Source organism: Chlamydomonas reinhardtii, chromosome 16 (genome assembly GCF_000002595.2).
Source record: "Chlamydomonas reinhardtii strain CC-503 cw92 mt+ chromosome 16, whole genome shotgun sequence".
NCBI lineage: Eukaryota > Viridiplantae > Chlorophyta > Chlorophyceae > Chlamydomonadales > Chlamydomonadaceae > Chlamydomonas > Chlamydomonas reinhardtii.
Genome location: NC_057019.1, coordinates 5,162,954 through 5,189,810, shown reverse-complemented (window position 1 = coordinate 5,189,810; position 26,857 = coordinate 5,162,954). Strand labels below are relative to the sequence as shown.

Here is a 26,857-nt window from a genome sequence, read left to right as displayed (position 1 = left end):
CTCAAACATTTATTCGATTCAGCACCATAATAGTTGACGAGTCCAACATTGCCATGCATCGGGATGATGTGGCCGCGCTTTGATGTTGGTATGGGTTTTACAGAATTCAGATTCTACATTGGAAACTCACCATGATTTCTACTGTTATGAAACCAACTTGAAGGTCAACAGACAAGGTATTCACTCTTCATTCACAGAGGGGCGCACCAGGCATATCTGACTGTGCGTGTACTCAATTAACAAGAGGAAACATTGGTACTCAGCACCTGAGGGAGCGCTGGCTGTGGTGCAGGGGCCTGACGGAAGGTCCTCGTGGAGTCTACAGGCAAGTCGCAGTACTGCGTTTGTGGAACGTCCGCTGTCTTGTCTAGCAAGTGGCTTCAAAGTAGCAAACAGGCGTCGAGCTTCACGATGTGCGACATGCCCGCCCAAGCGACGCGAGACGTTCAGAGTCTGTCATTTGTTATAGTGCGGGCTTTGTTCACGCGTGGAGCTATGCTGCTAAACTCTCGGCTCCAGGTCACCAGGAACTCGCGCGGTTACGCCTTACGCAACGCGGCCCTTTCCTCCTCCACTGCGGCTTTCCTCCTCGCAGGGTGCAGGGCTCGCAGTTGCAAAGCTGCTCCCTCCTACCAGCATCCTGCCTCACCTCACAGCCTAGCTCGCCATACGGTAGCACTTAAACCGTCTTGCGCGGGCGCCGCCACAGCGTACTGGGCGCAGCTGGGCGCACGCCGCGGGGCAGCCTCTGCGGCCACAGCCTGTGTGCAGCGGCCTAACCCAGCACCGCCACACACGCCCACCTTTGCGCTGTGATCCACACCACCACAGCCGCTCCAACAGCAGGGCACAAATAACACACACGCACACAGATGTCGCCTTCCCCGGGGCTCCACGACGGCCCAGCCAGCGGCACCTCGTCCCACCGCGTCAGCGCCTCCTCCTTAGCGTCGGCGCACGGGCCGCATCCACCGGCAGGCGAAACCGGCGGCGGCGGCGCCGGCAGCAAGCTAGGTTCTGTCAGCTTCGCCCATCGCGATGGTGGCGGCGGCGGTAGCGGCGGCGCGCCGGCGAGCAATGGACGTGACTCGGCCCTGGCCGCGTTGCTCAATGCGTCCAACCGCATGAGCCGCGTGGTGCGATCGCAGGCGCAGCAGGCGGTGGCATCGGCAGCGGCGGCAGCGCAGGCGGCGGCGGAGCGGGAGGGCTCGCCGGATCTGGTAGAGTCGCCGTCGCTGCCGCCGGCGGAGGTGACCACCACGGAACACATTGAGCCGGCGGCGCCTGGATCCACACTGGGTGGGCCGCACCGGGATGACTCACTGGACCTGGTGGTTGGGCAGGTGCGTGTGTTAAAGAGTACAAGGAAAAATAACAACAAAGACTGTCTGCGTACGTGTGTGTTGTGTGACCGCATGTGCGTGCGTGCGTACGCTCGTGACCGCGTGCCTGCCCGTATGCACGCGTACCTGCGCGGCAGGGAAACAGCGGCTGGGCGGACTTGGGTGCTGTCGGGATGGGTGGTGGGTGTTGGGGCATCAGGCATCTCTCGGGGCTCGCTGGGCGCGCGAACTGTTTGCAAGCCATGCTTGCGAACCCTTGTCCGCGTGCTGTCCGTGCAGTGGTCGCCCTGGGTCCACCTTCGCGCCGCATCCGCCTCCGAGCCCGGCTCCACCTGCACCTCAACCTCGTGCCACCCCCCCCCCAACACACACACACACACACGTCGTCTGGGCGGGCTTTCGTTTCATTTTTAACACACACACACATGCGTAGGTGCCGCCTCTGGACCTGGAGGCCAGTCGGGCGGGCGCGGGCGGCGGCAGCGGCGGCCCTGAGCGGGCTCTGTCCGAGTACAGCGCTGCTGCTGAGCGCTGGCTGCTGACGGAGACCAACCTGGAGCAGTACGAGGAGTTTATGGCGCGGGGGCTGCTCATGGTAAGGGGAAGGGGGGCTGTGGCGGTGGGGTAGGGTGGGGTAGGTGGGTGGGTGGGTGAGTGGGTGGGCTTGGTGGGCGGGCGGGGCGGGCTGGGCAGGGCACATGGGATGGGCAGGGAGGGCCTGAAGGGTGGGGGCAGGGGTCACATACATACCGCGCACACGCGCCGTCTGTTGACTTGTTTCCATTGTTAGGCACACACGTAGCGCACCCGGTACGCCGTACGCAGGTCCGCAACCTGATCCGCTGCGACGGGCGGCATGTGGTTCAGTCGCCGTACGGCTGGGTGGGTCTGGTGCGGGACAGCCTGGCAGCGCGGCAGCCGCTGGTGCGGGCGGCGGCGGCCAACTGCGTGGCGGCGCTGGCGGGCAGCGGGCCGGGGCGGGACGCCATTCAGAAGGACCCGCTCATTGTCAGCCGCACGGTGCAGATGATGCAGTGAGTGCAGGGGGGGACAGGATGGGGCATTACGAGTGGTTGGGGGCTGCGTGGCGTGCTGCGGGGTTGAGGGCTGTGGCTGCAACCACAAGCACCTGCACGCGCTAACCTGACGTTGCGGGCACACACTACCACCACCTCTTCCATTCTATCACCACCACTTGTATATCATCACCCGAATGGCCACCACCAATGACTATCACCACCGCCACGCACCGCCACGCACCATCGCTCCAGGAACGGGCTGGCGGCGGGCGGCGACAACAGCGACACGCAGTACGCGGCCCTGGCGCTGGCCAACATGTCGCTGGTGGCGGGGCTGAGGCAGCCGCTGCTGAGGCAGGGTGTGCTGGGAGCCGCAGCCGAGGTGCTGCGCGTCGCCGGCCGCTGGTTCGGACCGCAGCAGCAGCCCGCGGCCGCCGGAGGCGGCGGCGGCGGCAACAGCGCCGGCAGCACCGGGTCGCATTCCGGCGCGGCGCCAGGGGCGCCGGCAGCGGCTGCGCCGCTGCCGGAGCCTGCGGCGGCGGCAGATCTGCGCTACGCGCGCGGCACGGATTCGTCCGGCGTGCTGGCGACTTCGCCTGGGGGCGGCATGCTGGGCAGCAGCGGGCACGGCAACGGCGGCGTCAACGCGGTGGCGCACGCGGCGGGCCGCAAGGCGGTGCAGCGGGCGGCGGTGTACACGACCACGCTGCTGACGTGTATTGCGGTGGACAACAGCGGCCGCGACCAGATGCAGATGGTGGGATCGGCAGGCGGGGGCGCAGAGCGGGCGGGCGGGCGTGTGTAGGCGGGTGGAGGTGGAAGTGCAGGTGGAGGTGGAGGTGGAGGTGTAAGTGGAGGTGGAGTCGGAGGTGTGGGTGGGTGTTCCAGGAGTGGGGCCGAGGCTGAGCTTGAGCAGCAAGTGGTGTGCGGCTGGGCGCATCCCAGCTGGGGCTGCCCATATGGGTGAGTCCTTTGACTGCGAGTACTCTGCATTTGTTTATCTTCGCACACATCCAACTCGCCTGAACCCATCGCGCCTGGCCCCCATCTCAGGCCGGCATCCCCCGGCTCGCAGCGGAGTTGCACGAGCGCTGCGCCGCCGCCGCGGGCGCGCCCGGCGGCCTGGGCCCTGACTCGCTGCTGGGTCGGCGCCTGGCGCTGCTGGCCGAGGCCACCACCACCGCCGAGTTGTTGGAAGACCTGTTGGAGGCCGGAGGAGGAGGCAGCAGCGGCGCGGGCTGGGATGTGCTGGAGGTGAGGAGCGCGCGTGTGCGTGTGTGTGTGTGGGGGGGGGGGGGTTAACGTTGAACCAATCCCGTACGAAAACAGTCGCGCGGCAAGGAGAACTGCAGCTGCAAAAGCGAGTCGTTGTACATCACCGTATGTAGTCGGGCTTGGGCAGTGTAGCGGCAGGTGGAAGGGGCAGTCCAGAGCAGCTCCGACTCGGGGGGGGGGGTACGTGCCTGAGCCCAATGGAAGCAGGAGAGAGGGTGAGGGTTCGGGAGAGACGGTGTGGTTTCGGGAGAGAGGGTTCATTGGACTACGGTGCAGCGCTTCGCCGCTGGCTGTCTCCGGCTGCGACCAGCGCCTGTGCTGTAGCCTTCAGACAGGGTACCAACGCGCCGGCACGCATCCAGCACGCCGCAGCCATAACTCCTTCTGGACGACCTTTTACCACAGCCTTCAGCCTGTCCCCGTCCTCCTCCTTGCCTTCTCCGGCTCTCCCCTTTCAGGATTCCTACAACGGCATCAACGCGCGTACGAGCCGCAGCAGCACTCTGGGCTACGGCGACCGAGCCGCCGCCGCCCTCAGCCGAGGCGTGTCGTTTGCGGACGCAGGCGCCAAAGTCACGCGGGCAGCGGCGGCGCTGAACGCGCTGCAGCGGCTTGTGGACCCGGAGACGGCGCGGAAGGAGGGCGGCGGCGGCGGCGCGCTGAGCTCGCACCAGACCCTGCAGCGTGCGCTCAGCCGCAAGCAGTCGAGTGAGTGGCGTCCTGGACGGGGCCGGGGAGGCGTTGCGGCGAGAGCGCGGCGCGTCCATTGCTGCCTCTTGCTCTGCTGCGCATATTTGCGTTTGCTGCGTGTGGGCGCCGAGTTAGCACGGCAGGCAGCAGCACGTGCAGCCGTACCACCGCCCGCTTCCACACCCAGTCTATCAAATGCCGCCACCTCCCTCTTGTCTCACCGCCCGTGTACCGCTTTTCCAACCATCTTTGCAAACTCCATCCTTCCCTACCGCGCCCACCCCGGCCTGCCCCGCCCCTGCCCTCCCCGCCTGCTCTGACCCACCCTCCCCTCCCCTCCCTCCATCCTTAGTGGCTGCCAACGCGCTCGACACGCCGCTCACCGCCCCCGGCTCCAGCGTCACCTTCAGCGGCGGCAACTCCTCACCCCGCGCCTATTTCGCCGACTTGGGTTCCGTCTCGCGCCGCGCCCTCATCACGCCGCCGCCGCCCGGCCTCGCCATCTCCGCCGGCCACCTGGGCAGCTTCTCGCCGGCCCAACAGCCCAGCCCCTCGCCATCTGGCAACGGCGGCGGCGGTGGCGGCGGCGGCCTGGGTGGAAACCTGGGTGCGCTGCTGCGGAACGAACTGGGCGGTGGCGGCAGCGGCGGCGGCTCACTGACGAGCCAGCCGCGGCCGGGCAGTGCGAGCGGTGTGCCTCACGGCGGCATGCTGGGTGTGCACTTCTCCGCGGCGGTGTTCAACGACGGTGAGGACCGCGGTTGGGGGCGGGGGGAGGTGTTGTCTTCACCATGCACAGTAAAGAATTTAGGAGAAGCAAGGAAGCAGGACAAGACGTGTTCAAGAATGCAGGAATACGGGGGGATACCGTAGGGGCGGGTTTGGGGCTTGGTGGATTTAAGTGGGGTAAGGGGGCGTGGTGTGCCGGTTTAGTGGCGTGTCATGGCCTGCCTTTGTAGTGCCCCGCTCGGTGCCGACCTGGTTGCGGACCGGATCTTGAAACGCGTGGCGGACGTCACTTCACACACGTTGCAGGTGGGCATGGCGGCGGCATGGGTGCTGACGACGTCTCCAGCCCATTCCGCCGCAGTCACACCACTCACCTGGCCGGCGCGGGCACTGGCTCGCCCAAGGCAGCTGTCAAGTTGCCGCACGTGATGGTGAGTGCCTGCCTATCTGCATGGTCAGGCGATGGGGAGGGCGGCAACCATACGGTGCCCATGTACACACATGCGCACACGCGAGTGCCTCACCCCAGCTATGCAACCAGCCGCTCACATGCATCCTCCAGCACTTTTCGCCGGACGCTTCCGTGTCAAACGCTCCTCCCTCCCCTTCTTGCCCCCGTGTTTGTGCCCCCGCTCCGCCCCCTCCGTGCAGGGCTTTGGCTCCAACGTGCCTCGCAGCAACCACAGCACCGGCAACGGCGACGGCCACGCCACGCCCCAGCAGCCCCCGCACCCTCGCCAGCCGCCGCCCCTGGCGGCCGGCAGCCCCATGCGGCCTGTGCCGCCGCCAGGCACCCTGCTGCACGCCTCCCACTCCCACCACGGCGCGCTGCATGTGGAAGACCTGTCGGGTTCGCCACCGGGCGGGTCGCCTGCCGCCGTCACGTCCCCACACGCCGTGGGTGCGGCCTCGAGCTCGGGTATGATGATGATGGTGGCGCCGTCGCCGCCCTCGCGGCCGCGCAGCAGCGCCGCCGCATCCGTGGCGTCCATACGTGGCGGCGGCGGCGTTGGTTTGCAAGAGCTGTCGCGGCGGGTAAGAAGTTTCGAGCTGCAGGACTGGGGCTCGTACGTGTGCCGCTCGCAGGCAGGTGCCACACTGAAACGGGCATTTTCCCCCGCACTTTTCACCTAACCTCCCAACCACCCATCCACTTACCCACGTCTTCACAGATGAACAACACCAAGCTCAATGCCCACGAGTTTGGAAGCGGCAGTAACGCCGCCGCGGCAGCGGCGGCGCTGGGCAGCGGCGGCAGCGGGTTGTCCTGCAGCGGCGGCGCGTTGGTGCCGACGGGCCCCCGCAGCGGCTGCAACAGCCCCATATCGTTGTCGCGTCAGCCCAGTCAGGCGCGGATGGAGCTGCCGTTCCACCTGGTGCGAGCCACCACGCCCTCATCCACCGGGCCGGGAGGTGAGCATGTTGAGGGGTTAGGGGTTTGCGCCAGCATGTCAGCAATGGTGGATCCCGCAGAGAGAAGCGTACTTGAAGTTATTGGTTGCATGCTGCAACGCGCTTTGATACCTGGGTGCATGTGTGCTGCGCACGAGTCTCCACACGCCACGCATAACTATCCACCGCTCCACGTTACGCACTGACGGCTCCTGTTCACAGCCAGTGCATTGTTGCCACCTTGCGCACACGCCCATACTCGGCCCCACCCACTGGGCCCCCACACGCAGGCAAGATGAGCCGCATCACCGCCGCCTACGGCGCCGTGGGCAGCCGCGCCGGCAGCGGCACCGGCATGACGGGCGGCGGCGCCACCGGCTCGGGCGCGGCGGGCGGCTTCTCCCGCATGTACACATCCGAGCTGTGATGTGATGCGTGGGCCAGCGGCGGCGGGGCATGGCCACATGGGCCAACGAGGGGTTGCATGGGGGTCTGGGCCAGCAGCGGCGGGGCATGGGCGTGTGAACTACGGTATCTATGCGTGGAATACTGTGACCTTGACCGTGGACGAGCAGTTGTGGCACTGGGCATGTGGGGCGATGAGGGGTGGGCTGTGCGGATGTGTGGGCCATGGACGGGAGCACGTGGGCGCATAGCACGCGTCCTGGGGACGACGGCGTGCGCGCCCTGGTGATTGGATCAGCACCGCAGGCACCGGTGCAGTTAATTGTTTTGATGCTTGGACAAGTTGACCCGTGCCCTGTCACAGTTTCAAAGCCATGCCTGCGGCATGCAATGCGCACTTCGTGGACACATGACACATGGGTGGCACCGCTGGCATGAATGGCATGTGTCAGGACGTTTGTTTGGAAGTCGCTTGGACTTGTGGAGTTTGGACAATTTACTTGGTATCTACAACAGCTCGTGACGGGCCCTGTAAGGGTGTGCATTGTGGATGTGCATCTTGTCGCACTTGTCGCTGGGAGACGCGGTAGGTGCAATCATTGCCTCGAACGTGTGTGTGCGTCTTCCCTTCATACGGGCATACGAACAAGTGTGTCTCCTTCATCATATGACATGGCGCGGCGGTAGCGGTCGTGGCATTTGATGTCTGGGCACGGCGGTCTTGTGACAGGACGTTGGGCTTGCCCAAAGCCCCACAGCCCCGGTGCTCCCAAAGCCCCACAGCCCCGGTGCTCTTTGCTTCGAGTCGCTGAGACACACAACACCAGACAACAGTTGGGTCAACCTTTAGGATTGGTTGTCAGGCTGGCTGCGTGGTAGCTACGTAAGTGGTTCTGTGGTTGTGTTAAACAAAATAGTACCATGACTCCATCCAGCCGAGAGTGCATTACTGCATTGGTTATAACAGGGACCTGCCGGGCTGCCGAGTGCCGACGCAAAGTCTGCTCTAGGCCTGAGAGGCATGCCGTGGCCTGCACCGTCGACATCCACTCTGGGCCTTGAGCTACCAGGACTTGCTTCCTACACCGGGGGGTTCTCTCTAGCTCTTTATAGTAGACCCGGCAGCACGCTCACCCTTTCCCCAGCCCGGTATCTGCACGTGCAAATATATGTGTATCTGCACTCCACGTCGCCGCCCTGGACCTTCGGATGCAGGGCTACTACGCGAGTCGGGTCGGGGCTGCAACTCTGCAAGGCCTTGCATTGGCCACTGTTGCTGCTTCCCATGGACTTCAGTTGAAGGGAGCCACGGGCACCCCACCTTTCTACCCGGTACCGCGCTGCCAGCAGTTGCCTATTATCCTTTAAGCTGATCCCGACGGGCACCTGACGTGCCCGTGTACCGTGCGACGACCATTCCGAGTGCGCCTCTCCTGGACGCGCGGCAGGGCCATGGTGCAACACCGGCACGCTGACTACCGCCACGGTCTCGCTGCTGGGTGCATCCAAATCCAGTCTCATACGCCACTGGGTTGCTCTCAGAGTCCCCCCATCTCCATCAACAACAAGCATCTGCCTAAGGCTGTATCGATACCTGGGTGCCGCATTCGTCATGCGCTCGCAGGTGACCCCCCAACAGACTCACGGACGGTCCTTGCTTTGCATCTTACAATCAGCACAGCATGCGCAATGCTGGCATGTTCCATTCACTATCCGTCAGCAGCTGTCTCTGAATCATAGCCCGACGAACGAGCGTCCCAGCTGCAGCCCCTCTCTGACACAGAGTCACACACACTGACACGAATCTCCCCAACCCATCCCACAAGGCGCCCCTCATAGGCCAACCCCATCCTAGTCTACTTTTCCGGTCGCACCCATGTCAACATCACCCCCACACAGCTGCCTATATCGATAAGCTGATAAGCCTTTTCAGAACCATCAAGCCGTGCCATGTCATGCGACAATCACGACTGCTGTTTCATGCGCTCAATACTCGTGCTTGAAGGCATAAGGCGTGGAGAAGTATGCCTTGCGTACGTACAGCGCGAAGAACACCAGCGCGCCCACGTAGAGCGTGCGCGGAGGGAAGTAGTACGCCTCATTGAGCCAATAGGCGAAGCCCATGACCGCGACGTTGAGGTAGTAATTGGTTCCCAGCGAGCTAGCACGCTCCTTGTTCCAGGACGCACGCAGCTCGGTCCAGTTGTCGACCGTGTTGCCCGGCACCTCCGGCTTGTAGTCGCCAGCAAAGCGAATGCCCTTAACGCCACATGGCCCGGAGCTGGAAAGGCTGGACAGCAGGCCCGGGCGAACGGCGGGCGTGGGAAGGCTCGACGAGGATGAACCCGTGCTGGAGCTCAGAGTGGTGTAAGAGCTGGCCAGAGCACGCTGAAGCGATGTCTCAAGCAGAGACGCACCCCCTACACAGTTCTTCAAGAGTGAAAGCGACGCGCGCTGCATTGTGCCTGGCTTGAGACTTGCAAGCCCAGGAACCCAGTGTGGTACTGTATACAGCTAAAACTCCTATACCTAAGATTGCATTGCATCTGCAGAAGAGAGTCAAGAGACCAAGACAAAGGCTATGCTCGCCATGGCAAAGACACGGCGTGTTCCAAACCCCAGGAAACGCGGTTCCACCCTCGGTTCCCCCGCCGATCGATGCGATGCGTCCCCCGCTGAGCATGTAAGGAGCTTCAATGCGCTCTGCACAGATCTGTAGGCAGCATCTAGCTGGGGCAAACAGAGTTGGATGAGTTCCTGCAATGCCTCAGCTTTCCGCGGGCCTTCTGTGTCCCGAACATCCCCGCTGGCTGCAAACAAATGCGGACGAAAGAAGCGCGCACCATTGCAGCCTACGCGTGAACATAGGTCCACTTGACAATATCCAAGATGCTTTCCTTCGGTTGCGTTTACCGTACTCACCTGCATCACCTCCCCTGACCTGCATCTTGTCCTGTCCCCTGCATCAGGAGATCAGCAGCGCGGCCTGGTGCCGAACAAACTCTGTATTTCAACATACCTTCTGTAAGCACATAGTACAGCTCAGTCGCTCCGTTGCAACCCGTCCGAACTTTTTACAACTGCTTGCACTCGCTTTTCCGAGAGTTGTGACGCAATGGCTCTCGACAACGTCCTGTTCGAGCTCAGGCACTCGGAGCCCCATCTGAAGCATGTAGAGGCCGATGACCGCTCAATACCCAAGATAGAACCCGGTAAGATGAAGTCGGGCTTGCGGAGCACCTTCCACGGCATTTTGACTAACCCCGGTTTGTGCAGGGACGACGGTACACCATTTCGATAAGGCAAAGTTTATCCATGAAATCGAGGGAGGTAAGTCTCCGTAGGGCGACCCGCCGGCCTGAAGGCGCTTCGCATTGCCCGCCTCCGCCTCTGACGTGTCGTCCCTCGAGCTCACGGGGCTGCATCCGCGGAAGCTCACGAAAGAACATCGGAACCGAACACTCGTGTACTGAAGCGTCTGGAGTCCTCGACCCACACCTCAACTGCTGTCGCAAACCCTTCCAGGCTGCCCGCTGAAGCATCCCAACAACGTTAGCGACCGCAGCGCACCTCAGGTTGCAGGTATTGCGCTCACCGGACGCTGCTGCTTACGCAATGCATGTTCGTGGCAAGCAGAAGGCGCCCCCCCCGAAGTTGGAGTGAGTGGCTCCCACCACGGCCATCCCCAGCGTCCCTTGTCGCCCCCTCCCGTCACTTTTTTCCAGGCGTCCAGATGCAGCCCAACCCGCGGCCGGCGCTGCTGGCGGAGGTGAAGGCCATTGGCGGCCACAACGCGGTGGTGAGTGAGCTCAAGTCAGTGACCTCCGAGGGCGGTGGCGCCGGCCTGGCTCTCAACCACGTGGAGGCGCCGGCAGACCGCAGTGCGCCTATGACCGACGGCGCGCACGTGGGCCAGGTACGGGCACTGAGTTCGTGTGTATAGGGCGGGGGGATTGTGAGTACCAGCGTAAGCTCATACCAAACTCAATGCGAAAGAGCGAGGAGAAGAGCTTGGCCTGCGCTGGGAGCGGCACTCGACAAGTACCCATCCCATTGAGTTCGTGTGTGTGGGGGTTGGTGGGTGGGGTGGGGGTTCGAGAAGTGGGAGCAATTGTTAGTTCATGTATGGAGATCGGAGTAAATCACAAATGTGAAGTGCCGACATCCAGTAGGCACAGCGGGGGGGAGGTACAAGATACCCGATGGGGGGCTGGCTGTGGGGTGTGGTTGCGGGCACGTGGATGCGGCTGCGGGCTGCAGGTAAAAGCTGTCGGAAGAGGCGGGAGGCAGTGCGGGCGTGATCCGCACTCCGGCTATGAGCTGCAGGCGGGCTTGTGTGCCCACGCACGCTACTGAACCCCATCTCCTGTCACGCCCCGGCGGGTCGGCCGCTGTCGCTCTAGGGCTTTAGGCGCTGCTCGAGATGCTGCTTTATATATACCGTATGCTGCCATCCGACTCCTTTGTCACGTGAACGCACCAGCGCCTGTGCTGCTGCTGCTGCTGCCTTCTCGCAGTGGGACAAGCGAGCCTTCCTAGGTGAGATCTCCTCGCCCGGCAAGCCGCTGAAGCACGTGGACCAGGTCAGCGACCGCAGCGGCCCGCAGGTGGAGCTGGACGTCAAGGCAAGCACTGCAGCGGGGCGGGGCGCGAGCAGGGCGGGGGCAGGGGGCGCTGGGAGCAGCGTGCAGCGGAATAGGCATGTATGGGGCTGGAATTGCATTGGGAAGCATGAACACGGCCCCTGTGATGCAAGCCCGGAGTCTCCTTGCGGTTGGGCGGCCGAGAAAGGTGGCACGGGCAGGCAAGGAGCACTGCTGCCGTGGATTGCATGTCGAAGTTGCCCGACCCCTCCGCACACCATCTTCACCGCCAATGCCCTCATGGCCTGCTTCCCCCGCAGATCAAGCGCCACCCACACGACCAGCTGATGTCAGAGGTGCGCTCAAGCAGCCCGCAGCAGCTGCGGCACGTGGAGGTGAGGCGGGCGGGGAGGGGAGGGGCGGGGCGGGGGCAGCATGGAGTGGGGCGGCGGGCGGGAGTTTCAGGCCATGTATAGGCGGAAGGGCTCCGCGGATAAGGTGCGCGTTCTGGGGCAGAGCAGGAGGGCGCTTGTGCCGGATAAACTGCCAGCCGTTGTCCACCTGGTCAACTGCTGCGTGCTGTGTCCAGTGGTGCCCTCCGTGCACCGAGATTCATGGTCAATAAATGCGTTTGGGTTTCCTATTCGTGCAGGCCACTGCTGACCGCAGCAGCCCGCACGTGACGCACACGGCGGCACTGCGCATGCAGGGCTCGGGCGGCCATTAACAGTCAGGCCCTCGCTTGGCAGCATTGTGAAGAGGGACGTAGGAAAGTAATGGCGGAACCGCAGCATCGCGTGGACTGGCCGCGGTGCCGGCGGAGGTGAAGGCAGGTGCCGGCGGAGGTGAAGGCAGGTAGCGGCATGCAAGAGCCAACGACGCAGAGGATACAACAACACAGCTCGAACAAGAAAGGCTAGAGTTGTCACATCCATGTTGCTGAAGCGGGAAGGCACTGAGAGGGTTGAGGAACAGTTGCTGATATTTGGCGAGCAGGCAAGCCATGGTGCTGCCGTGATTAGCAGCAAGGCAATTCTGCGGCGCAGTCAAGTGCGCATGACGCATATCGTGTCAGTGTGGAAGGAAATGATGCATTTGTTGAGAGATTGCCGGCGTTTTGCGTCTATCTTGGGGCCCGGGACATGTTGCGTTGTGTCGTTGTGACTAGGTGACAGTCCTGTGACTACGTATCACCACACCGTGTCTTGCGTCTATGCCTCTACAGTATCAGATGAAGGCACGAAAGCAAGTTGCAGCACGGTGACCTTACTGACAGGTTGCAACTGTCATCGCTGCGCCTAGGCACCGTACCCCATACCGTATCCAAGGAGCGTACCCGTATAAGCATATTGCGGGCACTGTACGCACGTGCGGATGGCGGGATGCTGCCTTCCGTGATATCACCTGTACTGGGCCAAGACGAAAGTATTGATGCTTCGCCCTATATGAACTGACACTGTGCAGCGCTACACACGATCAGTATCCCCACCAGCTGTGCCCAACTCATATCGCCCATAACTGATTCCGAAGTTCACCAACTCGCCAGGTGGCAGCGGCTAGCGTTTGGCTAACAGACCCTGATGCTGGCGTGTTGCAGCTGGAGCTGCAGGGCGCATGCCATCACCTACAAGCCACAAAAACGACGGCGTCTTCGCATGCGTGTGCCGTTGGCAGCATCCATGCACCACCATGTCTGCGTCAATGTCATGACTCCAAGGTCTGTTTTTGGGCTGAGCCCACGGGCTGAGCCCCCGAGCGCAGCGATTCACCCACGCAACGACGTAATGGCCGCCACAGCTCGTCCTCTACCTATGTGTGTATCTCGTCTCCGTCTCCACCCTACGTGCCTCCGCCTCGCCGCCGTGCGCCTTTGCCTCCCACACCCCGCGCTCCCGGCGTCCACAGTCACGCGGCAGCTGACCCTGGCCCCGGCGTCGTTGGCAGCCCGTGCCATGTCCAACTGGCCATTGGCCTCGCTTCTGACCGCGGTGACCCCGCTCTTGGCCCCCGGCGGCCCCTCGCCAGCAGGCCTCAAGCGACACCCCCTCACTCCGCGGCTGCTCATACCCGGCTGACTGCCGAGTTGAGCTGCTGCTTGATGGCGCCCTGCATGAGCGTGTTGGAGGTGGAGTTGATGTAGCCTTTGAGGTCGGCCTGCGCCTCTCGGGAGCACTTGAAGTAGCCCCACAGGTTGCTGCCGCTGAAGAGCAGCCCCATGATGGCCACGATGATGTAGGACGACAGTCCGAACACCGCAATGATACAGGCCAGGATCCAGTGCGCCGTGGCCCCCATGCAGGCCAGCCAGAAGAAGCGCTTCTCGCGCGGAAGCACTTGCCGCACGCCCTGTGCAGCAAAGTGCAGAGAAGGGTTGTGGAGATGGGTTTCGCAGGCGGCCAAGGGGAGGGTGCGCGTGTCGGGGGAAGCAGGCGCAATCCGGTGACGACTTGACGATCGCATGCAAAGAAGGGCGCGCAGAAGCCGTAGGTGGGACCATGCATGCCCTCATGGCATACGTGGACCACGTGCCACCATGAACACCTTGAGCGGGCTCCAAAGAACATGCACAATAGACAGGACCTTCGATGGACCCAACGTGCTTCATGGTACGCGGCGGTGCGCCGACACTACCGACGTGCTTTCGTACACCGCTTGCAGCCCACGAACGCGCTGGTGCATAAGCCGCAGCACGCACCTCTGGGAGGGTCTCAAAGCGCCACGCGGATCCCGTGTCGTTCGCCTCGTTCCACCAACGCAGCCCCACTAGCAGCCGACCCGTGATGTTCTTGGTCTGCAGGGGCAACAGGAGGAATCCCAGTGAAGCTGGTGGGCTGCAAGCCAGTTAGGGAGCCACGCTGCGCATAAGCGCAGTTTTTCCCGCTGCCCTTCCTCTTTTAAGCCCATACTTGTATGTTGATTTGTCAGTCTAGCCATGGAGTAGCAGGTGCGCGCCAGGTGTCGCGGGGCAGGTGGCAAGCGGGCACACGCACGAACCCAGGCTCACCACCCAGAAGTCCAGTGCTAAGAGGACGATGCACACGACGAAGTTGACCACAAACGAGTTGCTGACAATCGTGCAAATCCAGTACCACACAATTGCGACGACCTGCGCCGAGAAGGAAGCGAGTCAAGCGCGGAGTTGACGCTCCGATGCGGGGCCCCGAGCACATCGGGGTCCTTGTACAGGGGATTCCTCACCTTGAAAAAGCCATGGAAGAACACTGCTATGTTGTGCGACGGAGCTGGCGGACCTGCACCCGGCAAAGCTCCGTCCGGGTTTGGGGTGGCCATCGCGCTATGTAAACGATAGAAGGTGCTTCAGTATAGTTCTGGCTTGTGTCGAGCAGCACAATGGTTAACAGAAGAAGGTCGGCGAAGCAGTGCGCAAATGATCCTCGCGTGTTGCGTCTCAGCTGCTCAACTAAAGAGGGTTGGAGGGGTCCTGCGGGTGACAGAGCAGTGGGGAAAATAGCTGCGCCTGATACCGTGCTCGGGCAAGAACCTGCTCATCGGGGCTGCGATTGAGCGCATCAGGGCGCCAGGTGGATTGAAATTGCCTGTGTAGCTATGCTTTTTCTTATACACAACGTTTCTACACACACCTAAGAGAAAGTATAAAGATGCTGGGTTCACAGCGCTTACATACCCAGCCGCTGAGGCCCAAAGCTCGTAGACAACGGATGCCGCGGCTCATTCGTTGCAGAGACGCGCCCAACTTTAATCCCCAGAACACCCCTGACCCAATAGTGAGTGGAGACTGGCGTCGGGCCGTCGCGGGTCGTAGTCCCGGACGCGGGTACGGGACCCGGAAGCGGAGTCATACATTCCCGACACACTTCTCGACCCTTAGCGGACAGGGAGCGCTGTTAAGAGCTGCAAAGTGGTCTGTGGCGTGCCCTACGGCATGCTGTGATGGGATTGTGGAACAGCAGGGTAACCATGACGGGGTTCTGGGCCATCGGGGAGTGCGTGAGGGACAAACCGTGCGGGAGGCCACCCGGAGCTTCGGTGGTGCAGTAGTGCAGCTTTCGGGATTTCAAACCCAGTAGGGTGCTGCAGGCACCACACACGGCCAATCTTGAGGCACGCTGCACGCTGCCTACTCTAGTGCCACAGGACGCCATGGAAACTCAGCACCGTAAACTGCGCGCAGGTGATGCCCAACCCCAAGTTCTCGCCTGTGGAGTCGGTTGAGGTGAGTGCGTCTTCCCCTGGGTCTCTGCGCGCCGCCGCGACTTTACTCCAACGACAGAAGCTGCACGCTTTCGTATAAGCGTTACGCTGCGATTAGCTGCGCCCCTGGCCTGTCATCCCACAGTCTCAGCGGACCGAGGTTGCACACAGGGCACGGAGCCACCGACTGGAACGCCACATCCTCAAACACACACGTTCACACACGCTCTCTTGCCGTTTCGCTTACACACACACACATACACACGCACACACACACACACACACACACACACACACACACACACACACACACAGGTGCAGCTGAACGTCTGGGCGGGCTTCCGTTTCTTTTTTTAAAACACATACACACACACACGCACACACGCACAGGTGCAGCTGAACGCGCTTCGCAACAATGACGAACCCTGGTGAGTGCAACCCCTGCAGGCTTCTGGCCGCCCGCCTCCCCTGCTTCTCTCCCTTTGGGACTCATTCGTTGGTCTTGGGCATATATCCCCACCCCCTGCCTTCCTCCCCGCCCCTAGGCTGAACCACGGCATCCAGACCGCCTATGAGTTCGCTGCTGACGCCGGCGGCATGGAGCGCTCGCGCTACTTCGGTTTCAGCAAGGACCTGTACCACCTCGACCACTTCCTGGGTGAGGGGGAGCCGGGTGGGGCTGGCAGCGTGGCGTGGCGTGTGGGGTTGGGGGCGTGGCGTGGCGTGCGGGGCGTTGGAAGTTGTAGAGGTGGGGAAGTTGAGGGCGTAATGCGCAAGGGGGGCGTGTGAGGAGCGGATGGCGTGGGAGGCGCCCCTGCGGTGAAGCATGACGCCTGTGTGAATGAGCACTCATGGGAGAACTGGGGCCCGTGTGGCCTGGGGCGAGGGCCATGCCGCCGGCATCCCGGCCCTTTCCTCCGTTGCTTTCTCAATACACACGATGGCGAGCCCTGATGTCATCTACGATGCCCGTCATCCTTCAACTACCCAGGCATGTTTGGCAACATGTGCGGTGAGCTCATCAACAGCCAGTCACACGCCGTGCTGGAGTCCGGGGAGCTGGCCGAGGAGCCCGGGTCGGTGGCGGTGCGTGTGGAGGTGGTGGGGCCCACGGGCCGGCAAGGGCGTTACGACTTCAAGATGGTGAAGAAGGAGTTTGGGCGCAAGGCGGGGTCATGGATGACCAAGAGCTTGCTTAAAGCGGAAGAGACGGCGTGAGCCTGGGGGCACCTGCGGTGAAGTAGTGCGTGCTGTGGCGTGTGGAGAGGCGCACTTCACATTTCTCCGTTGCGTGGCCGGTGTGGAGGCGGACTGAATGTGTGTGTGTGTGTGTGGCGTGCCGGCACGCCGCGGTGTCGGGTGTGATCACGCGCAGTGCTGGTTAGAAGTAAAATCTGAACTGCATCAGGTGTGGTAGCCTTGGTGGAGTGGACCGTAGCTAGGGGACCCATGATGGCGGCAACGAGTGCACAACTGCGCATGGGATGGCTGGACTCAGCACACAGTTACAATACGGCAAGATATCACGCTAAAGATGTGTGCCTGTCGTGGACCTGTGAAGTACTTTGACAGGCACACATCTTTGATGTTAGGTGTTAACCTAGGCCTGAACGTGAGTCCGTTCGTGTGGGAACGTGGCGACTGCGAGAGTGCCTTGGATGCCCCTCACGTCGGATGCTTCCGGTCGGCTGGACAGTGACAGCCCGCTGGCGAGGGTGGGCTGTTAAGTAGTCTGCGAGCCGGTGCATATGGTCCTCAGTCTGCAGCCCTCATCCAACCGCTGCTACGCGAAGCGGCGCGGCGACGCGCAGCGAGGGAGCGGTAGCAGCGGTGGCTGCCCCACGTGATCGTGCCAGGCACGGCGCGCATGCATTTCCGCCTCGCAACCTTAACAAGAACAAGCCCCTGTCGCATGCATTGGCACCCTCTCCTCGTTGGCTGATCCTCTCCAGTCAATCATGCCCACTCGCTCAAACTCAGTGCTCCGCACTCCTGGAACCATGCCTCGATTTGTGACATGCACTACTTACCGTACTGCCAGGAAGTTTTTTCCAGTGCTAAGTTTTTTTCGGCTGCCAAGGATTAATATTTAACGTTTTCTGAATAACTTTTTTTTGTTGGGGCGGGATTTAAGTCTGGAATTTTTCGGCACATGCTGAGGCCGCGCCGGCGTGCTCTGCCACACGCCGGCGCAGCCCTACCGCACGCCGGCGCAGCCCCACCAGACAGCATACGGTACGGTACGCCATAGGGAAACGGCTCCCACTGCTCCATTCCAAGCTCTCCGACCTATCTGGCCCAGCAGCCGACCCATTTCCGTCCAATGCGCACTATGATCGGGTGCATCCAGAAACGTGTGGCTCTGCGTGTGTGACCATCGGAACACACACGCATGTGCCCCACCCCGCTGCCCTTCCCCGCGCAACCCCCAGTTTTCCCGCAGCTATTAAGTTTTTTTCATTTGGAACGCGAATTATCATTAACTTTTTCCAAATTAAGTTTTTTTCAACGCCAAAAAACGAATTATGAAAAATACTTCCTGGCAGTACGGTATGTACGCCTTGCCAGTCAATGCCACACCCCGTCATCACGTAATCTATCTTAATCACGCCTGATCACGCCTTGTCGCGGCCACAGCATCATCACAGCTGCACGCCGCTGCACGGAACAACACTGATGCGAGGCCGTCCCCATCACTGCTCACGATCACAACTTGGGCCTGACACGGTCCTCTGCCACCATCCTGCTGGTCTCGTCCATCACGTGCTGCCGGTAGCCCATCAGGTACTCCATTGCCTCCACCATGGTCTCAGGCACCACCCGCCGCACGCCCCCGCTCTTGCTCACGAACGCAAAACTGCGAGAGCAACCGGGCACAGGCACGCGCAGACCGGGTCATTCACCCTGTTTTCCTTGGCATGCATTTGCACGTTGGAGACCAGGCCGATACCATGCCGTGATGCCGGCGCATCGCTTACGCCCATGTAGGCCATGCGCCGAGCAGGACATGACTGCCCAACAAACCCAGCTAAATAAGCACCACGAGTTAGCAAACTAAGCATGCATACCTGAACACGTTGGTGACGACGCTCTGCTCCGGCGCGCCCGGCTCCAGCTTGGTGGCGCGCACGTGCACCCGCACCACCGGCCCCTCCACATACACCACCTGCCGCAGGGGAAGGGGTCATAAGGGGTTTGCATGCCGGTGGGGAGCACGGTACCGTATGTCACTATGTGACCGAGGCCAACGAAACGAGGGTTCCAAGCAAAGATGCACGCGTGGATGGGACCGACGCCTTCCAAGTGCAAATCACAGCAGCCCATTACAAGGACTGTGCTGGCCAAGCCTAGCCGCGCCGTGCCAAGCCGCGCCGCGTCAAGCCGAGCCAAGCCCCGGCCCACCTGGCCGGTCAGCCGCAGCAAGGTGCCAATGGGCACGGGCAGCAGGAACGCCACGTCGTCCATGGACAGGGGGTCGCAGTACTCGCCTGCACGGGGGGGGGACGGGGGCGGGTGGGTGCCGCACGGTGCGGCGCGGTGTCAGGGTGCAATGCGTGCTTCACGCGGCCAAGGACAGGGCGTCAACCGGGTCCTTTGACAGCCTGCCGTGGCCGTTGGCCCCACTTATTACGGTGCCTAGGTACGAAGTCCTTAGCGTTGTACGGCATCAAGCACAGCCGTCGCTAAGTACCCTGTAATGCGCCGCCTGTCCTACCCGCGTGCAGCGCCGCGGTGGCGAAGGCGTGCTCGTAGGCCAGCCGCAGCAGGTGGCCGCCAAAGATGACGTCGAAGGCGTTGCGGTCCTGGCTGCGGTGCGCGGAGGGAGAGTGGGCGTGTAGGGCGGGTGGTGGTGTGAAGTGTGGGACTAACGACGGCGCCGCAGTCAAAGCGCCCGTGAAGGGCACGAACGGGTAAGCAGGAACTGGGTAGGAGTGGGCAGGAACGAGACACATGGCATGGGGCGCGAACGCGGCCAGCCGGCACGCAGCGAAGCAACATCAGCCATACGCACATACGCACATGCACATGCCGTAAGATCGCCGCACGGCCACGTCGCAATCGTCACGTCGCCTACCTATGCATCAGCACACTGCTCTGCAGCCCAGTGCGCGCCATGGGCACCGCGTCGGCAGAGGGGGAGTGGTGATGGTGGTGCGACGCCAGGGTTCGTGCCAGGTGGTGGTTGCGGATGAGGTCGTGCACCAGCGCCACCTCCTCCACTGTGGGCGGCTTGCGAGCCGTGTGCGTGTCGCGCCGCTGGTTCCGCAGCTGCATGTGCTTCTGCATGCCGGATAGCGGGATTGGACGAGGCGGGCACAAGATAAGGCACCGAGTTGGCTTGTCTGAATTTGTTGGCCTGACGGTCACCAGGAATGGCTCCTTGACGCAGCACGCTTGGAACTGTGAGAGCGTCATGACATGCAGGCAACCTGCTCAAGCTCCGGCTCCCACCTGCCCTTGCTCGAACAGCTCCCGCTCGCGGGGGGTCTGCGGCAGCAGCACAGGGACGTCGGCGGCGGCGGTGCGGTCGGGCGTCCGCGCCACCAGCACGAAGCGCGCCAGGCCTGTGTGAGTGGCGATGCGGCGGTGGCGGGTGACGTGTAAGCAAGCAATGCCTGGAGCTTTTGTCCAAAGCACAGATTCTCTGTGCGCGTCTGGGAGCGACTGCGGACATGAGCGCGCATCAGCACTTTGGGTAATGGTGCCGGCGTGCCATGCTGCCCCACCAGAAGCCTCTTCATCCCCGCATCCCTGGTCGCGCCCGCCCCGCCACCCTGCCACCCAGCATCCCCCCTTTGCTCTTCGCTCTCATGGAATGGTGCACACAATCCCCACGCCACTGGGCCCGGTCCCCCAACCCGCGCCCCACCAAGGAACGTCCAGGCCTGCTGGCTGGACTCGCGGCGGGACAGCTCGATAAGCACCTCCATGCTGCTGCGGCCCGCCCACACCACCTGCAGCCGGGAGATAGGCACCGTCAGAGGCCAAAGGCCAACACAGCCCGAGCGCCGACGTGTGCGACTGCCCGTGCTAGTTGCCATAAACTGTGTGTCGGGCCGCCTGCAGCTCTGACCCCTCGGTCCCATGCTCCCTCTGCACCCCTCGACCAGCCATGCCCACCTCCCAGGCCGCCATGCTGCCCCCGCACCTGTCCCGCCATGCGGAGGTCGTGCGATAGCGTCATCTCACCAACGTCCGGGTCCTGTGTTAAACAGCACAGGGAAAAAGATTACGGGTCCTGTGTGTGCGATCGCATGTTAGCTCGCGTGTTAGCCCTCAGCTGGTTGTAGAAGCGGCTCCCAAACGGGTATCCCATCACCAGCAAGCACCCCGCACCCGTGCCCCGCACCCCAACCTTGCAACCCCACACCCCACACCCACACCCACGCCTCCTCCTCGCTGTTTTGCATCGGGTTCGTTTTACGGTAGTTTGGGCTGGTATCTACAACCCCACACCCACACCCACACCCCATACCCCACACCACGCGCCTCACCTGCAGCCACGAGATGCGGTCTATGGAGGCGGTGAGCAGCACCCGGTCGCGAACGCCCGCGTGCCGGGCCGCGATGTCACCTGCAGCCGCAGCCGTGCACACGGACCCGGGTTGACACTGCGCGTCTCGTGGACAACTGTGCTCCAGGGACGCACCAGTGCAATGCCCTTGCGCCCTAGCGCCTTACCTGGCTCCCAAGTTTGTATGCCTGAAGATACTGCCCCCCCCCCGTCCTCCTCAGCTCCCCTCCCTTCCCCACCCCGCCCGCCTTCCTCCTTCCCTGCTCCTCCCAGCCCTCGCTCCCCTTACCCCTCCCCTGCTCCTCTCCCCATTCAGTTAAGTTTGGGCTGGTATTTACAACCCCCCTCCCTCTATTGCATTGGGTTTGGTAAAGTTTGGGCTGGTATTTACAGCCCCCCCTCCTCCCTCTCACCCGCCAGTGTGTCCAGGTCCTCAAGCAGCAGCCCGTACCGCATGCTGTTGCTCATGAAGCGCTGGTACTGCTCCCGCAGCACCGCGTTGGAGGAGAACGGGAACAGCATCTCCAGCCAGCTGTCAGAGGGCGCGCGCGAGGCCGGCGGCGCCGCGCGAGGCCCGGTGGTGCTGGCGCCAGTGCTGGCGCCAGAGCTGTCGCCAGTGCTGGCGCCGGCTGCTGCTGATGCGGAGGTCCCTGGTCCAGCGGCATTACTCGCAGCACTGGCAGCGCGGGTGCCAGGGCCTGCTGCCGCAGAAGTCCCAGGCCCGGTAGGTGGTTCTAATGGAGCTGCGACTTGGCTGGTGCTGGTGCTGGTGTTGACGCCCGGGCCCGCCGGCGGCCCCCCGGATGCCGGGGCGGCAGACGCAGCGCTGTTGCCTGGCCGTGCATTGGCGAACCAACCCGCCACCCGCGCCCGCATGGCCCAGTCGAGGGGCCCCGGGGCGTCGGCGTCGGCGTCTGTGGAGTCGTCTGGGCGTGGCTGTTGGGAACGCAGGAGCAGTGGGAGGAACCGGAGTAGAGGCAGTGAGCACGAACGACCACTCGCCGCAACGGTCCAGGCTCCCGACCCCCCGACGATGTCCCAGCGATTCAACCGTGGTATCAGCCACCAGTTCGCATACGCATACCTTGAATTTGATTTGCAGTCCGCGGAGCCCTAGGCTCCGGTGCCGGTGCTCGCCAACCTCATAGGAGAACGGCGCGACATTCTTCACCTCGGCTAGACTTGCGACTTTGAGTTCTAATGGCTCCTCAAGGCGTATCGTGGCCATCATCCTGCAAAGTTGAGTCGCCCGGCAATGTGCAGTGCTTTTTATACAGAGCAGAAGCCTAGCTAACATTGCAAGGAGGCCACTACTGCAGTAGCGAGGTGTTGGATGGACATCAATCTGGGCAATGGCCTGGCGCAGACTGGTTGAATTACGGGTTCGGGTTGACACGGCGGGTTTACCCCTCCCCCCCCGCAAGTTCCCTAATTTATGCCCGAGGGTACCCCCAACGAGAGACGGGCACGCATTCAAAGTATACATTTAGAGTTGGCGATGCTGGAGGCAGCACGCTGAGCAGCACGCGTAACGAGCGTCGCAAACGGTTGCACGGTTACCGCAAAACGGTTAGCCGCGGCTTGCGGAATCGGTCGATCAACTACCAAACCACTGCTCTATACTACATAGCCCGGCAAGAGTCCACGCGGGGGCCCGATGGGGGCGCTTCCGAGCCCATCAGGCCTGCTGTGCAACCTATGGCGATTTACGGAAATGCATTGCATCCGCACAAAACGTCATTATTATCATGTGTTGGCGAGGAGTGCGCATCATCGCGTGTAAACAGGGGTGTGGGCCCTAGCTAATAGGGCGTCATCGTGCACAATATTACGCGCAAAGTCACCAGGCGTGGTCCATTACACAGGCGAACATTCAATTGGACAAAGAACTTTGCGACTGTGAGGAACTAACCGACGGCCCGACTTCCCCAAGGCCCAGGCAGGGTCCGCTACTCGCTTTCGATTGACCCGTCATGCACACGGGCAGAAGGCCCCCAGCGCCAGACCTATACTTACACTGCAAGCATCATACACCTTGCGAGCGTGCATCTCAAGCCAACATTCTTTTGTCGAGCTGCACAAAGTTGTCTTACCTCGAGCTGCCAGACCGCGCACAAGGCTCAACTGTCTCAGTCCACATTAGCTTTCATTAAACGCCCAGCTGCGAACCAGCGTCTTGCCGCTCGCCTACGTTGCGCAGCGCATTCGCCCGTTGCAGTGCGCGAGCCAGCCGTCTCTAAACGCCAGGACCAGACCCCATTATGAATCAAGTAAGCTCATGTTCTCTCTAGATGGGTGGTCGCGCCAACTAGCAGCGTCAAATTGACGCTCGTCCTCTCAAGGTTCATGCCTGCACTGCGCGCGCCTCGTCATCTGCGCCTTCCGCAAGCATTTGGGCCGTTGCGACGCATCGAGCCTACAATCTTCACACCCTGGCTCACATGACAGGGCCTAGTGCATACGCCCGCGGCTGCCCCCCAAGGGACGTAATATAGTGCCGACCCCCTGTCTGGTCTCCCCCCAGGTATTGGCAACATCCCGCCCCTCCAGCGAGGCAAGTGACGCCAGCGTCACGGATGACGCATTTAGCCCCCAGGCCAGCAGCGTGCTCGCCTCGGCCTCCACGACCGTCAGCGAGGCGAGCAGCGATGTGACGGAGGAGCAGATTAAGTATGTTCGGGCGCACTGCGACGTGTGCGCGGCCAGCGCTGACGACGCAACGGTGCGACGCTTCATCCGGGCCACTGGCGGCAATCTCGCATTGGTGAGTTGTGAAGGCCTCGCTTGCCGTCAACAGACATCGCCGGGCTATTGTGTCCAGGATTTATGGGGCAGCGCCAGCAGTGGCTACGGCAGTGGCTGTGGCATGCATGGCTTGGGTGTTAAGGGTGCTCGACTTGCTTTCAAGGCTTTACACAGGTGCCAGCTGATACCCTAAAGACTCCAGGTCACGCACGCCTGCGGCAGGGAACCATGCCCTTTACTCTTCCGCCCTCCCTGACCCTCCCCTTCCCGCCCCCCTCCCCTCCTCCCCTCCTCCCCTCCCCCCCCTCCTCCCGCTGCCCCCACCGCACGTTTACCTGGCGCCCCGCAGTCCGTCAAGCGCCTGAACGCCACGTGTGCCTGGCGCGCGTCCGTGCGGCCGGAGCAGGTGGTGTGCCGCGCCTGCGTGCGCGACCCGCGCTCGCACTACATGCACCTGTGCGGCTACGCAGCGGACGGGCGGCCCATCATCTACAGCTGCCTGGCAAACCCCACCAACAAGGTCTTCGAGGACAACAAGGCGCACATGATCCAGACCTTTGAGTGGGTAAGTGTTTGTTTGGATGATGAGGGCAGGGCGTGGAGAGCGACCGACTGGCTGGCTGGGAAACGTGATATGGCAGGCGTTGCTGGTGTGCGTTGCTGGATAGAGTGGCTCCGCAAGAATGCCACCCGTGTCGCCCAACATTGCGCCGCGCTGCCTTTCTTCCCTGTTGCCGGCACCTACCTCGCATGCCTGCCCTCACTGCCCTCGCTGCCCTCGCTGCTGCCTCGGATTGCACGCCAGGCCATCAAATGCATGCCGCCGGGTGTGGAGCAGTGGATCTGGGTGTGCGACTTCAAGGGCTTCGGCATGGCGGACGTCAACCCCAAGCTGGCCAAGGTAGGCAGGCAATGGCCGCAATGGCCCAGCCTTCGATCCTGCCGTATGGGTGTATGTGTTTCATGGTGGTGGTGGCACGCCGTCCTCAGCCAGCCTCACTCGGTCCTGTTTCTTCCGTCCCTCTTCCCCAGCGCTGCGCTGTTGTTCACCCTGTCTCATCCCCTCCTCCAACCCGTTCCGCCCTCGCCCTCACTCACCATGTTACCCCCGCACCCTCTCACTCTCAGCTGTTCCTGGACATCAGCGCCGAACACTATCCGGAGCGGCTGGGCATGTTCATGATTGTGGACGCGCCGTCGCTGTTCGGGCTGCTGTGGAAGGCCATCCAGTCGTTTGTGGACCCCAAGACCTACAAGAAGATCCGCTTCCTGCCCTTTGACTTCAAGGCCGGCGGTGGCAAGGGCTCGCTGCTCAAGGCGGAGATGGAGCAGCACTTTGACCCGGTCACCACGGCCTGGCTGCTGCGCGAGATGGCGGAGAACCGCGACAAGGCCAAGGTGCGTGCGCGAGGGCGTCCGTGAGTGGAATACTTCGGGTGGGGCCAGCAGGCGTTCGGGTAACGAGCCATGTAAGCGGGTTCACTTGAAGGCGTGCTCGCCTGACCGCCTTCCAACCCTTCTTGTGGGTGCCTGGATGCCCTGATACAGGTGCCTCTCAAGCCGTACAACTACTACAGTCTTCACCAGCAGGTGCTGTCCGGCGAGCTGTGCAGCGGCGGCGAGCACGCGCTGTGCCACCACGGCCACCTGGCCCTGCAGCTGCCCACGGCGCACGCGCACCACCAACACCAACACCACTCCGCGCACCAGCACGCACACAAGTCCGGCAGCAGCAGCGGTGCCGACGCGCACGCGGCCAGTGTGACGGCGGACTCCAGCGCGGCAGCGGCAGCGGCACCATCCGCGCCGTCGCCGTCGCCGTCGGACACCAACAGCACCGGCAGCAGCCACCACTGCGGCGGGCCCTACCAGCCACACGTGCTTGCGGAGGAGGCGGGCCGCCTGCCGCACAACTACTGGGGCACGCCGGCGTTTCTGCACACGCTCAACGCGCGGCCAGAGCTGCTGCTGCCGCAGGCCATTGCCACAGGCACTGTATAAGCGAGTGCTTGTGTGTGGCGGCTGCGGATGTCGCGTGGCTCGCGTGGCGAGGCGTGTGGTGATGCGGGGCGTGCCGCGCCGTACGAGGTGAAGGACTGGAGGAAGGGGTGAATTGAGGGAGAGGACATAAGCGCGTGCGAAGCTTGGTTCGCGGTGTGCAGCTAGGTTGGCATAATGGTGACTAGTGACCACGTTTGATTTGGACACACGCTACGAGCGGCAAGCGATAAAGATGAGAAAAGGCTTTGTTTGTAGGTGTGGGGCTTGGACTTGGGCTTGGACTTGGGCTTGGACTTGGGTTGTGCGGTTACCCTTTGCCGTGACAGCTTGCGTGACAGGTCAGTTGCCGCGGCGCCAGTGATGTGTGTATGCGTAGGTACTAGGTAGGACCTCGGAGCCTGATTTATAGACACGGTCTGCGACTTCCTTTGGAAGGAGCCAGACGTATGTACCGAATAACGTTGCGGGAATGCAGCACACCTGAACAAACACACGATGGATAAAACTTTGGATAGAAGTGTTGGCGTCTGAGTGGGTGGGGGCACGCTGCACGCACAGCAGCGTGCTCTTACAGATCGCAACCCGTGTATTTTTTACCTATCACTAAGATGATTTGACGGCGTTCATGGCGATGGTACAGGGAGGGGGCGGCACAAACAAGGTCCCAGGGGCAACGTGCTGGGAAGTGCCGGCGTGGCCACCGAGCTGTGGACGCAGATTGACGTAGGCACGGACGCAGGTGGACGCTGAGTTATTTGCAGTAGAGCAAGTACTGGCGTACTGCTCAACTCATGTAACCTCTGTGCAGTATTTGTCAACCCGGTGCCATCCTCGTTGGTTGCCGTGGCACACCACGCTGGACTGGCCAGGGGCAGCCAGGCGTTCCGGCGCCGCATCGTCGGTTGAGCAGGCCACATCGGCGTGACAGTGCTACACGAGTGCTGTCTTATGAACCGGTCAAAGCAATATTATAACCTGTCAAGGCAA

General features: G+C 62.4%; 7 protein-coding genes across 7 annotated transcripts; 4 read left to right on the top strand and 3 right to left on the bottom strand.

Moving 5' to 3' along the window:
• Positions 1-129: 129 nt before the first annotated feature.
• CHLRE_16g683100v5 (uncharacterized protein) lies at positions 130-8,124 on the top strand. Its single transcript, XM_043071483.1, has 12 exons — positions 130-325; positions 596-1,343; positions 1,777-1,938; positions 2,169-2,377; positions 2,615-3,119; positions 3,416-3,616; positions 4,096-4,345; positions 4,680-5,075; positions 5,363-5,487; positions 5,708-6,091; positions 6,229-6,469; positions 6,739-8,124. Exons 2-12 carry the CDS (start codon positions 873-875, stop codon positions 6,873-6,875), a joined length of 3,081 nt encoding a protein of 1,026 aa, XP_042915974.1. The 5' UTR covers positions 130-325; positions 596-872; the 3' UTR covers positions 6,876-8,124.
• Positions 8,125-8,203: 79 nt separating this feature from the next.
• CHLRE_16g683150v5 (uncharacterized protein) lies at positions 8,204-9,405 on the bottom strand. Its single transcript, XM_001692019.2, has one exon. It carries the CDS (start codon positions 9,311-9,313, stop codon positions 8,840-8,842), a length of 474 nt encoding a protein of 157 aa, XP_001692071.1. The 5' UTR covers positions 9,314-9,405; the 3' UTR covers positions 8,204-8,839.
• Positions 9,406-9,515: 110 nt separating this feature from the next.
• On the top strand, positions 9,516-12,632 carry CHLRE_16g683200v5 (uncharacterized protein). The gene is made up of 7 exons (XM_043071485.1): positions 9,516-10,065; positions 10,130-10,183; positions 10,379-10,435; positions 10,579-10,769; positions 11,371-11,478; positions 11,757-11,831; positions 12,089-12,632. The coding sequence occupies exons 1-7, from the start codon at positions 9,969-9,971 to the stop codon at positions 12,161-12,163; spliced, it is 657 nt and encodes a 218-aa protein (XP_042915973.1). The 5' UTR covers positions 9,516-9,968; the 3' UTR covers positions 12,164-12,632.
• A 1-nt stretch (position 12,633) lies between these two features.
• On the bottom strand, positions 12,634-14,885 carry CHLRE_16g683250v5 (uncharacterized protein). The gene is made up of 4 exons (XM_001692020.2): positions 14,635-14,885; positions 14,441-14,542; positions 14,132-14,227; positions 12,634-13,782 (listed from the first exon to the last, which is right to left on the bottom strand). Exons 1-4 carry the CDS (start codon positions 14,725-14,727, stop codon positions 13,498-13,500), a joined length of 576 nt encoding a protein of 191 aa, XP_001692072.1. The 5' UTR covers positions 14,728-14,885; the 3' UTR covers positions 12,634-13,497.
• Positions 14,886-15,015: 130 nt separating this feature from the next.
• CHLRE_16g683300v5 (uncharacterized protein) lies at positions 15,016-17,715 on the top strand. Its single transcript, XM_001691862.2, has 5 exons — positions 15,016-15,182; positions 15,590-15,631; positions 16,000-16,037; positions 16,155-16,267; positions 16,601-17,715. Exons 1-5 carry the CDS (start codon positions 15,117-15,119, stop codon positions 16,825-16,827), a joined length of 486 nt encoding a protein of 161 aa, XP_001691914.2. The 5' UTR covers positions 15,016-15,116; the 3' UTR covers positions 16,828-17,715.
• An 18-nt stretch (positions 17,716-17,733) lies between these two features.
• Positions 17,734-22,795, bottom strand: CHLRE_16g683350v5 (uncharacterized protein). The gene is made up of 11 exons (XM_001692021.2): positions 22,209-22,795; positions 21,538-22,060; positions 21,105-21,184; positions 20,759-20,812; positions 20,480-20,564; positions 20,062-20,174; positions 19,685-19,890; positions 19,325-19,416; positions 19,012-19,097; positions 18,678-18,775; positions 17,734-18,466 (listed from the first exon to the last, which is right to left on the bottom strand). Exons 1-11 carry the CDS (start codon positions 22,353-22,355, stop codon positions 18,316-18,318), a joined length of 1,635 nt encoding a protein of 544 aa, XP_001692073.2. The 5' UTR covers positions 22,356-22,795; the 3' UTR covers positions 17,734-18,315.
• Positions 22,796-22,895: 100 nt separating this feature from the next.
• On the top strand, positions 22,896-26,679 carry CHLRE_16g683400v5 (uncharacterized protein). The gene is made up of 6 exons (XM_001691863.2): positions 22,896-23,394; positions 23,649-23,888; positions 24,219-24,434; positions 24,675-24,770; positions 24,998-25,267; positions 25,418-26,679. Exons 1-6 carry the CDS (start codon positions 23,386-23,388, stop codon positions 25,868-25,870), a joined length of 1,284 nt encoding a protein of 427 aa, XP_001691915.1. The 5' UTR covers positions 22,896-23,385; the 3' UTR covers positions 25,871-26,679.
• Positions 26,680-26,857: the final 178 nt, after the last annotated feature.

Coding starts and splice junctions, on each gene's coding strand:
- CHLRE_16g683100v5 (XM_043071483.1), top strand. CDS start 873: ATGTCGCCTTCCCCGGGGCTCCACGACGGCCCAGCCAGCGGCACCTCG. Junction 3,120..3,415: donor GCCGCGACCAGATGCAGATG/GTGGGATCGGCA, acceptor CCCCCATCTCAG/GCCGGCATCCCCCGGCTCGC. Junction 4,346..4,679: donor GCTCAGCCGCAAGCAGTCGA/GTGAGTGGCGTC, acceptor CTCCATCCTTAG/TGGCTGCCAACGCGCTCGAC.
- CHLRE_16g683300v5 (XM_001691862.2), top strand. CDS start 15,117: ATGCCGCGGCTCATTCGTTGCAGAGACGCGCCCAACTTTAATCCCCAG. Junction 15,183..15,589: donor AGAACACCCCTGACCCAATA/GTGAGTGGAGAC, acceptor AACTGCGCGCAG/GTGATGCCCAACCCCAAGTT. Junction 16,038..16,154: donor CGCAACAATGACGAACCCTG/GTGAGTGCAACC, acceptor CCCCGCCCCTAG/GCTGAACCACGGCATCCAGA.
- CHLRE_16g683400v5 (XM_001691863.2), top strand. Junction 24,771..24,997: donor TCAACCCCAAGCTGGCCAAG/GTAGGCAGGCAA, acceptor TCTCACTCTCAG/CTGTTCCTGGACATCAGCGC. Junction 25,268..25,417: donor AGAACCGCGACAAGGCCAAG/GTGCGTGCGCGA, acceptor GCCCTGATACAG/GTGCCTCTCAAGCCGTACAA.
- CHLRE_16g683150v5 (XM_001692019.2), bottom strand. CDS start 9,313: ATGCAGCGCGCGTCGCTTTCACTCTTGAAGAACTGTGTAGGGGGTGCG.
- CHLRE_16g683350v5 (XM_001692021.2), bottom strand. CDS start 22,355: ATGATGGCCACGATACGCCTTGAGGAGCCATTAGAACTCAAAGTCGCA. Junction 20,813..21,104: donor ACCGCATCTCGTGGCTGCAG/GTGAGGCGCGTG, acceptor TGTTTAACACAG/GACCCGGACGTTGGTGAGAT. Junction 20,175..20,479: donor GCAGGCCTGGACGTTCCTTG/GTGGGGCGCGGG, acceptor CCACTCACACAG/GCCTGGCGCGCTTCGTGCTG.
- CHLRE_16g683200v5 (XM_043071485.1), top strand. CDS start 9,969: ATGGCTCTCGACAACGTCCTGTTCGAGCTCAGGCACTCGGAGCCCCAT. Junction 10,066..10,129: donor AATACCCAAGATAGAACCCG/GTAAGATGAAGT, acceptor CGGTTTGTGCAG/GGACGACGGTACACCATTTC. Junction 10,184..10,378: donor TATCCATGAAATCGAGGGAG/GTAAGTCTCCGT, acceptor AAACCCTTCCAG/GCTGCCCGCTGAAGCATCCC.
- CHLRE_16g683250v5 (XM_001692020.2), bottom strand. CDS start 14,727: ATGGCCACCCCAAACCCGGACGGAGCTTTGCCGGGTGCAGGTCCGCCA. Junction 14,543..14,634: donor TCTTCCATGGCTTTTTCAAG/GTGAGGAATCCC, acceptor TTCTCGGCGCAG/GTCGTCGCAATTGTGTGGTA. Junction 13,783..14,131: donor GCTTTGAGACCCTCCCAGAG/GTGCGTGCTGCG, acceptor TTTGCTGCACAG/GGCGTGCGGCAAGTGCTTCC.